The 15,370-nt window shown below is 37.6% G+C and overlaps 4 protein-coding genes across 4 annotated transcripts; 2 read left to right on the plus strand and 2 right to left on the minus strand.

Moving 5' to 3' along the window:
* Positions 1 to 958: 958 nt before the first annotated feature.
* Positions 959 to 15,329, plus strand: LOC129755831 (uncharacterized). Its single transcript, XM_055752513.1, has 4 exons — positions 959 to 1,106; positions 1,166 to 1,302; positions 14,666 to 14,894; positions 14,953 to 15,329. Exons 1-4 carry the CDS (start codon positions 1,012 to 1,014, stop codon positions 15,152 to 15,154), a joined length of 663 nt encoding a protein of 220 aa, XP_055608488.1. The 5' UTR covers positions 959 to 1,011; the 3' UTR covers positions 15,155 to 15,329.
* LOC129755830 (39S ribosomal protein L16, mitochondrial) lies at positions 1,396 to 2,391 on the plus strand. Its single transcript, XM_055752512.1, has 3 exons — positions 1,396 to 1,551; positions 1,615 to 1,686; positions 1,747 to 2,391. The coding sequence occupies exons 1-3, from the start codon at positions 1,512 to 1,514 to the stop codon at positions 2,361 to 2,363; spliced, it is 729 nt and encodes a 242-aa protein (XP_055608487.1). The 5' UTR covers positions 1,396 to 1,511; the 3' UTR covers positions 2,364 to 2,391.
* LOC129755829 (leukocyte receptor cluster member 1 homolog) lies at positions 2,471 to 3,726 on the minus strand. The gene is made up of 2 exons (XM_055752511.1): positions 3,543 to 3,726; positions 2,471 to 3,480 (listed from the first exon to the last, which is right to left on the minus strand). Exons 1-2 carry the CDS (start codon positions 3,563 to 3,565, stop codon positions 2,490 to 2,492), a joined length of 1,014 nt encoding a protein of 337 aa, XP_055608486.1. The 5' UTR covers positions 3,566 to 3,726; the 3' UTR covers positions 2,471 to 2,489.
* LOC129755828 (uncharacterized) lies at positions 3,832 to 7,317 on the minus strand. The gene is made up of 2 exons (XM_055752510.1): positions 6,231 to 7,317; positions 3,832 to 6,158 (listed from the first exon to the last, which is right to left on the minus strand). The coding sequence occupies exons 1-2, from the start codon at positions 7,231 to 7,233 to the stop codon at positions 3,916 to 3,918; spliced, it is 3,246 nt and encodes a 1,081-aa protein (XP_055608485.1). The 5' UTR covers positions 7,234 to 7,317; the 3' UTR covers positions 3,832 to 3,915.
* Positions 15,330 to 15,370: the final 41 nt, after the last annotated feature.

Consider the following 15,370-nt stretch of genomic DNA (forward strand, 5'->3'; position numbering starts at 1 on the left):
AAGGTCCTAATGGAAAATTAATTAGAGTGATTTTAGTTTTTAAGGTTATTAAATTTCAAAATTATAGCATTGGGATCATTGGGATAAATAAAAATATCAAGATGAACAATGATTATAAAGTTGTAAAATTATTTAATGTATTAATACTTAAAACGTTTTGAAAGTTTATTCGATAAAAAAGAACAACTTTTTGTTTTGTTGTGATTCGACAATTTGTCGGAGTTCCGTAAGCAGTGGTGTCAAAAAATTATCCGAATTTTATTTGCTTGAAATTCAATCTCGATTGAATTCAGAAACCTGAGATTGAATTGAAAATTTAGATTTAGAACTGTATGGAATTTGGAGTTTAGTTTCAGAATTTAAATTATGAAATTTAACTAAAAAATTTCTTCAAAATTAAGGTTCAGAATTTGGATTGATTCAAACTTTTTAATATCCAGAATGCAAATTCAAAGTTTACTTTCAAAATCGAAATGAAGAATTATATTTATTCTAATAAACATTTTTTGAGTTTTGACATTCAAATTCTAAATCCAGATTAAGTTAGTCAAATCGTAACCCATTTTTTATAATAATCAGAATTAAGAATTGGATTTCAAATTGAAATTTTATTATAAGAAGTAAAATTCAGATTAAAATTACAATGTTTTAAAATTCAAATACAGAATCTATATTAATGGATGCACTATAGTTAATCAGAACCTTAGAATTCAGTTTCAGATATATAATTGTGATTCTGGTTCAGAGTGAGATTTTGATTTCCAAGAATACAGATTGGAGTTAAACCTGGATTCATGAGTAATATAAGGTGTTGTTTTCAATTTTATTCTGAAATTTTCTTTCTGCGTCAGTTTTGAGAGTTTTAACTTACGATCTATTATCTGTGCTATTATTTTGTGTTTGCGTCGTCTCGAAAAGTTGAGCTACTTTTTAGTTCCTTTTTTCGTACATTTGTCGGAGTTGTTCAACACATTTACTAATTTAAAATTAAAAGATTTTATTCTATATAAAATGAGTTTTATCGGTTTACTAGCCTCCAAACACTTGAAAAGTTTAACAACTTTTAAAAATGTACATTGTACCGGCCATTTGGCGACTAGGTTAAGGTAATGTTTGCATGCATTTTTAAATTACTCACTGAATTAAAACTTTCGTGTGCTTTAAGGTTTCAACCGATTTCTACCACCCAGACAGTTAGTGCAGCCCCAAGGACCATGCGTGCCGAGCGATACCGGATCAGGGACCGTGTACCGGAAGCATTCGACATAATCTATCGGGCCCCTATGGAATATTATCTTTCCGGTGAGTTGAAAAATTACATTTTTTTTTGCTAAATTCGACCGGTTTTCTGTTTTGTTGTGCTACGAAAATTCGTAAAAATGGCCACCTTTTGAAAGCGACGCCTAGTGGTCGGTTTCGAAAGTAGTTGGTTTCATGTGGTTGATTTGTTTTGATAAATCAGTGTTTATGCAAGAGTTTTATTAAAATTGTTTAAGCAGAAGTGGCTTAAAATGTCGATTACTGGTTTTTTCAACAAGCAAATCCTGTCTGGTAAGTTATCAAATATGTAGTTCAGTTGAATGCTTTTAATTAAAATTGATTGGTTTTCTACAGGAATTCTGAGATGTCAGCATAACCAACAAATAGCTACGCTTAAGCACTTTGCACCTCCCATTGATTATTCAAGTAATGTACTTAAAGATTGCTTTGAGAATCAGATTTAACTTAACTGCTTCTAAATTTCAGATGTTGAAATGCCTGATCGGCCGAAGCTACGTTTCGTGGATAAAGTTCCGATTCTACCGGCCAACTTGAGGGCCCCAAAAATGCAAAAGAAACTTAAATTTATGCGAGGACCGGAATTGGTTCACCATGAGTTTCTACACAAACAGTATGGCATCGTGGCCACCGGAGGAGGACGTTTACGGTGGGGTCACTTCGAAATGATGCGTCTCGGCATCGGTCGAAAGATGGATATCAGCCGGATGTTTGCCATCTGGCGAGTGGAAGCTCCCTGGCAACCGATTACCAAAAAGGGTCAGGGTCAGCGAATGGGAGGTGGCAAAGGCGCTATCGATCATTACGTGACCCCGGTGAAAAGTGGTCGGGTTATCCTGGAGATGGCCGGCAAGTGCGAATTTGCCGAGGTCAAACCGATTCTGGAAACGGTGTGCCACAAACTGCCCTTTAAGGCAATGGTTGTTTCGCATGAAATGCTCCAGGAAATGAAGGCCGAAAGTGAACGATTGCAGAGGGAGAATCTGAACCCGTACGACTTCAAATACATCATCCAGAACAATTTGGGCGGGTGTCATCGATGGCTGTCACCGGTTGACCACAAGTGGTTTGGAAAATATCATTAAAGAGAGAATAAATTAGTTCGATATTACACTTTCTTATGATTCACTTCAATATTCATATTTGCAAAGATCCTTAGGGATGTCATCTAAGTCCATAACACATGTTTTATGTACACATCATTTCCATTTTTATTCATAATTTTGTTTCGCGATTTCCGGATTGAACTGTGAATTGTATTTCTGTTTGATGATTGGCCCTGGTGGCAGTTGCGGCTGCACTTCCGGCTTTTTAGGTTCCGGATCGCCCCGCAATTTGGCCAACAATTTATCAGTGCGTGATTTTTCCTCCTGTTCTCGGGCCATCCTTTCCCGGCGTAGTTTGTCTAGCATAGCCTTCTTCGCTTGCCTTTGTTCCTCGTCGGATGAGGAACCATCTGTTGAAGATTTCTTCCGCTTTTTACGCTTCTTTTTCTCTTTTTTGGACTTTTTCTTGTGATGTTTCTTCTTCTTCTTCCTTTTGTGTAAATCGTCGCTGGAATCGCTCTCACTGCGTTTCCTCTTCGAAAGATTCTTTGAAGTACCAGTCAATGATTGGTATCGACTTGAATGTGCTTGATCGTTTCCAGCTTCACTCGGTTTAGATGGAAGTGATTTGACTCGCATTTCCGGCATATACCGCTTCATCACATTCAGTGGATCGTTATACTCCTTAGATTTCATTCCAACTTCTACAAACTTTCCTTTTGAATCTTTTTGATCCGTTCGCCCTGGGGCCACATCATACCAATCCCGTTTCCCAAGAGCCTCATTGGTATCTTGTCCAAGATACGTCAAATATCCGATCTGCTTTTCATACTTTTCCTGTTCGTCCTTCTTCTCCTTCTCGTGGTCAGTATTCTTCCGTTTGACCCCATCGTCCCGTCCACTTTCCAGATCCTGAAAAAAATTAACATGCTCACTCTGCTTCAGTCTCCTATCCAATTCGCTGCTGGTCGAAGCATTTGTTGGTTCATCTGCAAACCCAGTACCCCTTTCAGCTCTCGATTTCTGCCGTAGGAAGTCTATGCGGGCTTCCTGATCGGCGAGAGCTATCCGCCGTTGCCGCTCCTTTTCCTCTTCGGCCGCCTTCGCTTCGTCCCGCCGGACCCGTGCGATGTTATCCTTGTTGCGGACATGCCAGCTGTAAACGGAAATGGAACGGTTTATCGCTGAACTTTAAAATTAAATAAATTTGTCGTTTACCTTTTTTTGGGCAAAATATTCATTTTTATGATTAACACTCACAAATAGAAGTGAAATACGATTTTTTTTAAAAGAATTTGGGGAAGGTTTAATCTGGAGAACAATAATATTTTTGTCATTTTGCCCTGGCTAGATTAATGGCTAGATTAATGGTTGTTCTAAAAATATAGCTAAATCTAAATTTAGCACCTAAACAACTGAGTTACATGACTCTTCTTCTTCTTCTTGTTTGGTTGTGGTAGCGGGTGCGACCACATTTGGATCGGTGACTGTGACCATATATCCAGCGGTATTCTTGTATGTGTTTATTTTTTGTTACGTGATCGTAAGGATTATTTTACTAGAGTTTCTTTTTGGTAATCTAAGTTACAGTTTAGATGTTCATTTTAGCATTTTTTAAAAATTCTACTACTTCTTTTAGAAGTAATGTATCTTTTGTCTTCAATAGTTCAGCAATATTGGTAAATTTACCATCGAAGCTGAATTTCGTTCGGAGATCTTTGTACATGTGACAATTTAAGATAAGGTGTTCTGCCGTTTCTGGTTGGTTGCAATTTTCGCAATTAGGGTTATCTACTATCCGCATCTTATTTAGCCAGTATTTGCTGTAGTCGTGCCCAGCCATAAGGCGATTGAGGGTTCTGGTTTCGGTGTTTGTTAGATCCATTTTGTGATACCATGGTTTTGCAGAGAATTGTGGTTGAATATTGAAAAATTTAAGACCTTTCGAGAGTTCTTGTGAGTACATTGTATACCAATTGTTTGCTTGATTTTGTTTATGTTTTTCAAAATAGAGGTAAGCGTCCTTGAGCAAAATTGGGTTTCGTATCGATTCGATATCGTTAGTTCCGGTTCCTTCTTTGGCCAACTCATCTGCAATATCGTTCCCTGAAAGATCGATATGACTAGGGATCCACTGAATTTGTATGTTCAATTCTTCACAGGACTTTAGAATTGCGTCAACGATTTTACATCGATTAATTTGGTCAAGATAGTTTCCAAGTAATGTGCAAGATGACAGCGAGTCCGTCAAAATTACTGAGTTTTCGAACCTTTCCTTTCTAATTTCTTCTGTTGCGGTGTTAATTGCTAGAAGTTCAGCTGTCATAATACTTGTTTCTCGGTCGAGCGCCAATATAATTTTTCTTTTTCTAGATTCTATGTAGACTCCAATACCGCATCTATCACCTAATTTCGATGCATCCGTGTAGATTCGATGGCAGTGGTTGTATCGACTGTTAAGGATACCCAGCACTTTTTGTTTCAACACTCTTGGATTGACATTGTTCTTGGAACAGTTAATGCCAATATTTGTAGAGATGTTCACTTCGATTTTCTTGGATTGTACCATAGGACTTATGCGCATAAACGTTTCTTGATATTCCACGAATATTTTTTCCATAAAACTTAGCTTCTTCGTATCTCCTCTAAAGTCTGACACTTTTTGTAGTTGGTTGTAAACTGGAGTTCTATAGTATACAGTTCTAGCAGTTTCCTTACATGTAACAAATTTATTTCTTACTTCCCAAGGTTCTTGACCAGCTATAGCTAGAAGCGTATTTCGAGGGGTAGTTCTGCTGCAACCCGTGGCTTTACGCATAGCATCGTTTAGGATGACCTGTATTTTTTCTTTATTAGTTTTGCATGTGTTCCCGATTATTGAGGATCCATACTCAGCTTTACTACGTAATAGTGCGTTGAAAACTAATGACATAGTTTGAGGATGGCTTCCTTCACGTGTTCCACAAATAACTTTCATCATTCTCAGCCGTTCCTGAATTTGTTTTGCAGTTTGTTTAGCGTGAATCCCAAATCCGAAGGATCGGTCTATATGGATACCCAGATATTTGTGGCTCGCGACCGTTTCCACAGGTACGTTATGTATTCGGATATTGAGTTTGCGTTTTCCCCTGAGGAGAAGTAACGCTTTAGTCTTTGCAGGGTTAATTTGAAAGTTCAACCTTCTAGCTCTGGAAACAAAATTGTTCAGTAATTCTTGAGTCCTCTGTTCTACTGTTTCAAGAGATTTTCCTCTAACAACCAGGGCAAAGTCATCAGCAAATTGCAGAATATCTGCGTCTTCATTCTGAGTAAGGTGTAAGTCAGAAGTGTATAAATTAAATAATGTGGGTGAAAGTACGTCTCCCTGAGGTAATCCATTACTGATTGTTCGTGTCACACAGCTTTGCCCGACTTGCATGGATAGCTTCCTGTTTCTCAGGAAGTATCCAACCCACACTACAATTTCTGGAGGAAATCGTTGGTTTGTCATAATATCTTCCAAAAGTTCTGTTTTGACAGCATTGAATGCATTCATTAAATCAATGAAAATAATAGATGTAATGAGTTTTTTCCTTTTGCTATCCTTGACGATATTTGTGAGGAAATTAATGCATGTTGTCGTTGAAACGTTTTTCCTGAATCCGAAAGATTTTTCAGGAAGGATGTTGTTGATGTTTATGTGGGTTTGGATCTTTTCCAGAACCGCACTGTTTAAAATTTTTGTTAGTGTTGGAACCAGTGAAATTGGTCGTTTACCTTCGATACTTGACTGATCCTTTCCATGTTTCGGTATAGCGATAACCTTTATTTCTTTCAGTTGATACGACAGGTTGCCTGCTATAAACATCTTGTTAAGATCGTTTATTATGATGTCTCGTACAGAGGGATGTAAATGTTTCAACATACCATATGTTATTTGGTCATTAGATGGGGCTGACCTGTTTTTCTTTCGGCATAGAATACTATTCCACAGCTCTGCATTAAGGATATTATATTCACACGTTCTTCCATACGACAATGGGATATCAAAATCAATATCGTTGTTGCCGAAATGTAAGTCCATGAACTTTTCTGCCATGTCAACATCTTCCTGTATAGGGTTGTTGGTCTTTTGCTTTTTGTTGTTTCCTGCTATCCTATTTATTTTATCCCAAAGTGCCTTAGAACTTATTTGAGGATCTATACTGGCAGCGAACTCTTTAATACTCCTTTTCATTGATTCTTTTTTGGTACGAATAAAGATTGCTCTGTTTTTTCTGACCTCAATGGCATTTTCTATGGTGCTTTGAGAATTAAACTTTTTAAGAGATGTTGCTTTGTTTTGCCATGCCTCCTCTACTTGCTGATCCCACCAAATTTTTGGGATGTGTTTACTTTTTTTCCTGTTATTCCTAACGCTTCTTTGGATTTTGGATTTCAGAACGTCTAACCCTGAAATTTCCTCACCAGTTAAGGCTGAAATGTCTTTAAAAATTTGTTGATAGTTCGTGTAAGTTCGAGTGTCATTTGTCTTTTCACTTGTTATGTCCATCTCTATCAACAAATGTTGACTACAGCCGATGGATTGAGGTAGAACTTTCCAATTGACTACTTGGAACAAGTTGGAAGAGCATAAGGAAATGTCTATGGCAGTCGACCTTCTTCCTAACTCTAAGGGAACATACGTTTTTTCACCCGTGTTGATTAGTATGAGGTTTGAGCAGTTTATAGCAGTTACGAGGATCGAACCTTTTGGGTCAGTCGTATCGTCACCCCAAGCTGGGTGATGACAGTTTACATCACCACCTATAATTATTCGTGTATATCTATTGAGTTGTAGGAAAATGGCATGCATGCTGGTCTCGAATTCGTTCTTGTCAATGTGAGGAGCTACATATATAACGGCTATCACTATATCAAATTTTGTCATTTTAACTGCGGCGAATTGAATGAGATCGGAGTTGCTATTTATATTAAGTTTTAAGTAGTTGAGGGAATTTTTAAGAAATATTCCAACTCCACCATAACCATCAGGTCTTGATACAAGGATTCGATGATAACCAGAAATGTTGTACTCCCTGTTACCCTCTTCTCCTTCTTTACTCCATGTTTCAGACAATAGGGCTACATCATAGTTTTTATCCGAGAGTACACGATGTACTTCTTGCTTATTTTTGCTCAAACTTTGGATATTAGATTGGATAATTTTCATATTGCTTTTTTTTTTTTTTTATTCGTTTTGATTATGCTTAATGAACTCTAAACTGTTTGGGTTTATCTTACCTTTATCGATCATACTTGTAACAAAGGTGGAAAATTTTTCTCGGTGGTTCTCATCAAGTCTTTGTTGCTTACTTGATGAAGGGCTGGCTGTAGTTTCTTCTATGGTTGCGGTCGTATGTGTCTTACCTTGCTGTTGTTTTCTCAAATTTTCCTTGAAACGTTCTACTTCGGTGCTCTTGAACTTATTGAAGAGTGCAGTTCCATTAAATTGCTCGCTGTCTGTTTGCTTCCTGGCTTTGAACACATTAATCGAGTCACTGATGATAGGCGAATTTATTTTTTCCGCTACCCTCTTGCGTCGAACCGTTCTTGATGTGTCCTTGTTTCGTTGCTGGTATCTTCCGGCAGTCATACTGGCGTAAGACTCCTCCGGGGTTGGATCTTGTGAAGATTCAACTAGCGCCTCATAAAAGTTTTGGGTTTTTATTGGATACCGTTCGTGTACTTCGATTACTGTTAGGTTAGTGCGAGCTAAAATGGCTTGTAAGTTATTTTGTCTCGTTCTCTCAGAACATTTTGGGTCCGTCGTAGCATGGTTCTCTCGGCAATGAAAACATTTGGTTTCTTTATTGCAGTTGTCGAACTCGTCTGCATTCGGATGCATTTTTGTGCATTTTGTACATCTTCTTCGACTTTTACAATTTTCTGTACGATGATTGTAACGCAGACAATTCATACAGATCATGGTTTTTCGATAGAACGGACGGACGTTAACAGAGCAATGGAATAACTTGATGGATTCCGGAAGTTTGTTAGCTCTAAACAGTACACTAACCCGTTGTGTGGGAATTTTACCTTTTTCTTCTTCCCAGCGGGTCAAACGCTGAATTTTCATTATAGGGTACTCACATAGAATTTCTTCCATCATTTCGTCTTCGTTTATATCAAGAGGTACTCCTGCGATTACCCCGGAGACCGCTACTAAATGTTGGGGAATGTACGCACGGTAGTTGAGTTCATTCAAATTTTTATCACTGGTGAGGCGATTTGCTATAGCGTAACTATTAAGATAAACCATTACCTTGTGACGTCCAACATTTTTTAAATCCAGGATGTGCGCTTTGTAAATGATCATTTTGCGCAGTGTATTAGCAAGTGCCAATTTGTTTATTTGATTGTCCCCTGTTTTCTTTAACAATTCTATAAAAACTCGGAACGGTCCTTGATCGCTGCCTATGTATTGATAATTTATCTTGGGTTTTCGTGTTGTGCTTGTCTCATCCTTTTCGAACGCCTTTTTTCTGGTTCCGGTGTTTGGTTCCGGATTGTCCATATCCTGGTCGTCTTCCTTGCTGCTAGCCATTTTTAAGCTGGCACACTTTCATTTCCTGTTATAACCTCACTTTCTTTTTAAGTTTTCACTGGCGTCTTTTTCGCCGTAAATTGGCGTTTTCCACTTAAAACACACTATCTGATCTGAATTCACTCCAAGCAGTTTCCGTAGAACAGTTTACTCCTTCAGCTACTCGAAAAAGAACACCTTTTTCCGGCCGATTTCGATTTGAAAATTCAAATTTTTTATACGCATCCAAAATTGCTTCCGTTCCGTTTACACGCTTAACTCCGAATGAGTTACATGACTCACTACACGAAACTGATCATCTAATGTTAAAATTTGAACGATTATAAATCTTTTCAACAATTGCTGGCTTTTTGCCGAACAATAAAAAAACGATGCAGAAAACGATGCAGCAAATTTCAGTCTTCCTCCCCCAGATTTTGCCTTCCACCAAAATTGAGGGTGGTTTCAGGGGTGTTTCCACAAATAACGTAATAGTAAGCAATGTAGTTTTCAATCGATTAAAGATTAGTCTTATAAAAAAAAACAATAATTGTGATCAATAAAGGCAGGGAAAGGGAATTTAAGCATATCTTTAGTCTTCATATCTGTTGACTTTACTTCAAGAAGGATGTTGAAAGGAAATTGGCTGTGATGTGATGAAGCGTCGTTTGTGGTTGACCACGTGGGGTAGGCGCATCAATTTGTCGGAGTTACAGGGAGTTACAAAATAACACGCTGCAGTAAACAAACTCGTACTGAAACTATTTATTCCCTTTTTTAAAAGTTTTATTTTTTAATGAGTAAGAGCAAACGCACCAATAAGTGAGTAAACGCGGCCCGGTTTTGCTCATTTCAGCGGCCCGGTTTTAGGATACACACTCTTTCGCGCACCGGGCGGTAGCAAAATTATTTTCAAATTTAGCATTGCACTGAGAAAACTTTTGAAGAAAATCTTAATCTTTAATTAATACGGACCGAGTAAATTTAAGTCCTCAGTTTTTTCGCTAAAATTTCGATTAATGTTGGTCTTAAAAGGGCCTGGGGGTTGTTGGCAGTTATTCGACGGGTTAGCTGCTATCCGTAACGTGACGTCAAGGTCTAAATCCTGGTTGAACATACCGTACAGCAGCAGCAAGGCCAAGCAGCTTCGACGACCAGCAATCGGGTCTGATGATGGATGCAGCAAGAACTTCCGAGCAGGATGTTTGCTTCGCTTGACCTCGTCATCATATCAATAGGACACCGCTTTTAACCGGTGGTGGTTGTTTTCGGCGACCGATTTAACTTTGATCCTTTCGGTAAAGCGTTCAGTTTCCCTACCGGTGTTTCCAATTCCGTGTCACCCGTTTGCTGGATTGTGATTAAAAACTTATTAAATTGATTGAATAAAATAAGTTCAGATAAGAATATATTTTCGAGTTAAGCTCGATTTTGCTTTCAAAACGCCGGGCACTTATATTTCCTAACACATTGACCCGAAATACAAAATTCAACAAACTAAACAATTGAACTAAAATTCAACTTTATTTGTTTATTATATTTATATTAAAATCATACTTTTCAAAAAAATCTTCAACTTCTTTTTCTATTAAACGTGCTGACTGAAATAGTTGCTGCTCCGAAAAACTGGGTCCCATTTGTTGCAAACTTATTGAGACTTCAGAGACCTCGAGTTTCGAAAGCCGAATCGGTAGGGACAGTTCTGGAATGTCACCCATATTGGCCGGTTGGATACAAAAATCCTGCACAGCGCACTGATGGTCTCGATTATTATTACAAGCAATCGTCGCTTTTCGGAAATATTTTATGGAAGTAGTTTTTGCGCAAAAAAAAAGTTTCCGCCCAAGATGCGATTTTTAACAACTCCGTTGAAGCCCTCGGCTCGTGTTTTGACATACAGTTGATCGCTACTAGCATCTTCATCAGACCGATGGCCGTATTCGTTTCCGTCACTTCGAATTGATTCAGCATCGAGTAAACAAAAATTGAAGCCGAAGTATAGGGCTAGAAAATATTCTTAACGGTAACTCCACTTTCTTTCAACATGTCGGCAACCTTCTGCCATATGTTAAAAACTTCATCAGTTAGCCCCTCACAATGGTATTCAACTGGAATACTAACCTTAAGTCCAGAAGTTGAATCTGTAAGAAATGAATTTTTGTTTAGAAAATGACAAGGAATGAGAAGATTCAATTTTAAATATCAAATTCGCATGTGTCATCGCTTGCTTGATGTTTTTGGAAATTCCAGTCAGACCCCATTGCGTTCTTCGAAATAAACAACGGTACAAGGCTTCGATGTAAGGTTGTTCATCCGGCAACGGAAGCTCATTCAGCACTTCCACATAGAATAGAGTGAGAAAGGAAAAAATGTTATCAAAATTCATAGGTAGATAAAAATCCAAAACAATATAAAATACAAAATGAATAACTCACCATCAGAACCAGCATTTGCATTTTCTCGTTCAATTCCTGGATAAACCCGAAAAAATGTAACGAAATTGCGAATTCAACTGGTTATTAAAAAAAATCCATCCACAATTTTAATCTCATTTAATTTTTTCCTTAAAATAAATATAAACAAACATCTACACGCTGCGACGTCGTTTGTTTAATTCTGCTTAAAACGGTAGAATTTTTTCAGTGCATGTTTGCTCTCGCCCCTTTCTAGTGAGCAAATTTGGTGATTTTGTCGGTCCCGACGGCAACGGCCCTATTTTGCTCACCTTCATACTAACCCCCGGTGCGGTATGGAAGTGATTAAACTCGTGAGCATTTTCACTTTGCTCGCGATTGCTGCGGATGCCCTAAGGGCATCTGTATTCGTGGTCTATTCTTGGGTTTAATTTATACAAGAATTGAACCAAAGAAATTAGATCCGATCCAATGAAAATACTGGCAACTGCACTCGTGTTCCATTAACTGTCAAACGGTTTGGAACTGCGTCAAATTGGATCCAAATCTCATCAGTTTTGGATCAATCCTTATACCAGCTCTAAAAAAAGTTGGGTTGAAACTGGTATAATAGATCACCAGTGCGGTTGCTCGGGTCGGAATTTGGGTCTAAACCGGCTGTTTGGACCACGGATACAGGTGCTCTAAGAAAATGTACCGGAACGGAAATCAAGCTTGATGGAAAACTGTTATTTTCTTCCTCCTATTTTTCAGGCACATAACAAACAATCAAATTGAATAAGTCCGACCGTGTAATCCATGTTTTTATGGGAAGATTGAATATTTTGTACTGAAAAATCAACATAAATTTGGTTTCTTCTGTGGAACCGAGCCAGTTAATGGTTTTTGTGCCAATTTATAAATTCTCTAAAGGAAATTTTCCGCTGAACTAAAATACTTTCAAACAATCATATCCGGCTCGAAGGACCTTTTTTTCAGGAATTTACCACTAGGTGACATTCTTCCCTAAGGCTCGAAGGACCAAAATTTGTTTATTTGATACAAAAAATCAACATTAATTTTTTTTTTTGCTTTCAAATCAGTAAAGAACGAAGTTTTTTGAGTTCATTCATTCTGTTTTACTGTATGCTCATTTCTCGCGTGAGCTTTCATTACGTCGAATGAAACAGAAACACCAAACCGAGAAAAACGCTTCTGAAATTTAAAGAGTGTTTTTCAAATCCTATTTTTATTCAAAAAATACGCAATATTAATGGAAACTAATTGTTTCGGATATTTCACATTATGAATTTAATTTTTTGCAATTTTTAGAGCTATTTTTTAATCATATAGGAACATACGACATATTCAAACATAAATCGTTCATACGTCTGAACACATTCGTCGTTTGGAGGGGAAATTTGTTTCATTCGTCTCTTTTCTTTCGTCCTTTGATTCGTTCAACTTGCACTTACGCCCAAATGTTTCTGATGCAAATACTATGGGAAATTTCAATTTTCTCGGCGTAGTGGCTGTTTAATAAGTGAAATATCTAGTGTAGCGGAAAATTGGTGAGTAAATGCATAATGGAATGTGTGAATCAGGTGCGCCATTGGTCAAACTAGCTTGCTGCTGCTGATCAACTTTCTGTTGACGATCAGCTGGAGGGGAAATTTGTCTCATTCGTCCTTTGATTCGTTCAACTTGCACTTACGCCCAAATGTTTCTGAGGCAGTTATTGGTAAATAAAATTTTCAATTTTCTCGGCATAGTGAATGTTAACTTGGTGAGTTGTCGAGTGTAGCGGTAAATTTATTAGTGAATGCGTAATAAAAGTGTGAATCGGGTGATTGGGTGACTAACAGCAGCAGTCTGCTGCCGATCAGCCTGCTGCTGTTAGTTGTTAGGTTTGCTGCTTGAGTATCGATTTAAAAAAGCTTGAAAACAAGAATCTGAAATAATGTTCATTGCCAGGTTGATATTCTGATAACCTCTATCTGTATACACTTGTTTGCTCATGGAATCCATAGCGAATGTGCTAGGTTTTTCTTCCTCTGCACATTCGCCGTTTGGAAGAAGGGACGTAAGCAACATTGAAATTGGCAATCAAGGTATTGTTTCATTCGTCATTTTGAAAGTCTTAAATTTTATATGTTAAAAGGGTTTAAATTGATTGTTTTATCAATCACATAGGTAGATAATGTTATAATGAAGCTTTTTTAGTGAATATCTCAGTTTTTCAAATTTTGTTTCATTCGACGTAATGAAAGCTCACGCGAGATTTTAAGAGTCTAAGTCCTCATGTAGGGGAGATGGGGGCATAATGGCCACCTTAAGGAAAACGGTTATTTAACCATAGAAAATAGCTATAATATGGAGGTTACATTATTGTTTCGTGTTCAGACGCTTGAAAAGCCTATTCCCTAACGGGCTGAAACGTGAAAAACTAGATGAAAACGTAAAAAAATGCATTTTAAAATTTTTTGCCAAAAGCTGAAAACCAGCCACTGTGGAGGCATAATGAGAACCCCCCCTGAGGCAGTATGAGCACCATTAATCAGGGCCAGATGTGCGTTTTCTGCCGGGGAATCTAGCAGCGAATTTAATTCGATGAAGTCAGGTGAGTCGTAGATTCATCGAACAAAGCAATAACAAAATAATCTAGGTCTGTTTGTAGAATACAAACAATTCACGCACGCTCATACATTATGTGCTTTGTTCGGAGGATGATGCTACTAGCCTTATAATGTAACAATAAAAAAATCGATCATGAATTGTAAATGGAAAAAATCACCTCGAACAGAAATCTAACGCTAGTCTTTTGATTACCTCTCCGACACCTTACCAATAGGCTAAATCGTCGGATGAAAACTAGTCAAGGTGTGGCGCTATAAATCAATTTTAATTCGCTGCTAGATTCTACGGCAGAAAAGGCACATTATGCCTCGATAATATGGTGCTCTATATGCCCCTAGTCAACAAATTTAATTAAAAACGTGTTTTAAAATTGATAAAAGTGAAAAATTAAAAAATGTATGATGGTAAAAATTGAGAAACAATGTGTACATCATGTTGCAGTGCGTACATTATAGATCAAGGTTATTTTAAGATCATAAGAGCTTATTTCGTGATGCTCAAAAATTATAATATTTTCGTAACTTGAGAAACAAGCTAGTTTTTTTTAAATATCTCTGTAAAGATGATAAGGAGATTCCTTTTTTTGTGAAAAATTAATACTAAAGGAAGTACGAAACAAATCCTCATGAAAATTTATTTAAGAAAATACGTACTTTCGTAGAAAAGAGTAGTGCTCATTATGCCCTGGGTGCTCGTTATGCCCTCATCTCCCCTAAGAACTTTTTTTTGTTATTCCTGTAACAATAATTTCAAATTTATTCGAACAGCTTGCAACATAATAACATCGTTCAGCTTTGTCGCATTTACTGGGATTGCAAGCTACACCTACCTGGTAAACTACAACGCCGTGGCAGTTCCGTTCGACATCGAGTTCGGCAACCTGACGGCCAACGAAAACGATCTCGCTCTGTTTTTGGGATTTTTCCTGTTAGCTAATGTTGCAATCAGGATGTTGGTTAACCGGTACGCACTGCGAATATATCGACACGATGAGAAGTATGAAACTATTTTATAGATTTGTTTTGATTGTTAAATTAATTCTTTCTTATTTTAGATACATCGCAATTTTCGAAGGGAATCTACCGCTCACACGAAGACAGTATGAGTTCAAGAAGGGAGATGTCGTTCCGGTCCCAGAGGGAGGTGTCCTACCTTGGCAGGATGCACGGTACAAAATCAATGACAAATCGGTGCTGATACTAGAACACCATTTCCGAACACCTGCCGAATTTAATGCTATGCTGAAATCAAATTGATTTAGTGGATGGTTAAAAAAATAGTACATGTGATTTGTTAAAAAAAAACTTTAATTTAGTATAAATGTCACATTCATGTTGCTAATTCATCATAGTTCAACACTCAGAATATCGGTTCGTTGACCTCGTTACGAGATCGCGATAGGAAATGTGTCAAACATTATCGAATAAATCAGTCGCGTGATATCAAACTCTGTTTACTTCGTCTCCTTCAAC

The sequence above is a fragment of the Uranotaenia lowii genome, chromosome 3 (assembly GCF_029784155.1).
Source record: "Uranotaenia lowii strain MFRU-FL chromosome 3, ASM2978415v1, whole genome shotgun sequence".
In the NCBI taxonomy this organism is placed as follows: Eukaryota; Metazoa; Arthropoda; class Insecta; order Diptera; family Culicidae; genus Uranotaenia; species Uranotaenia lowii.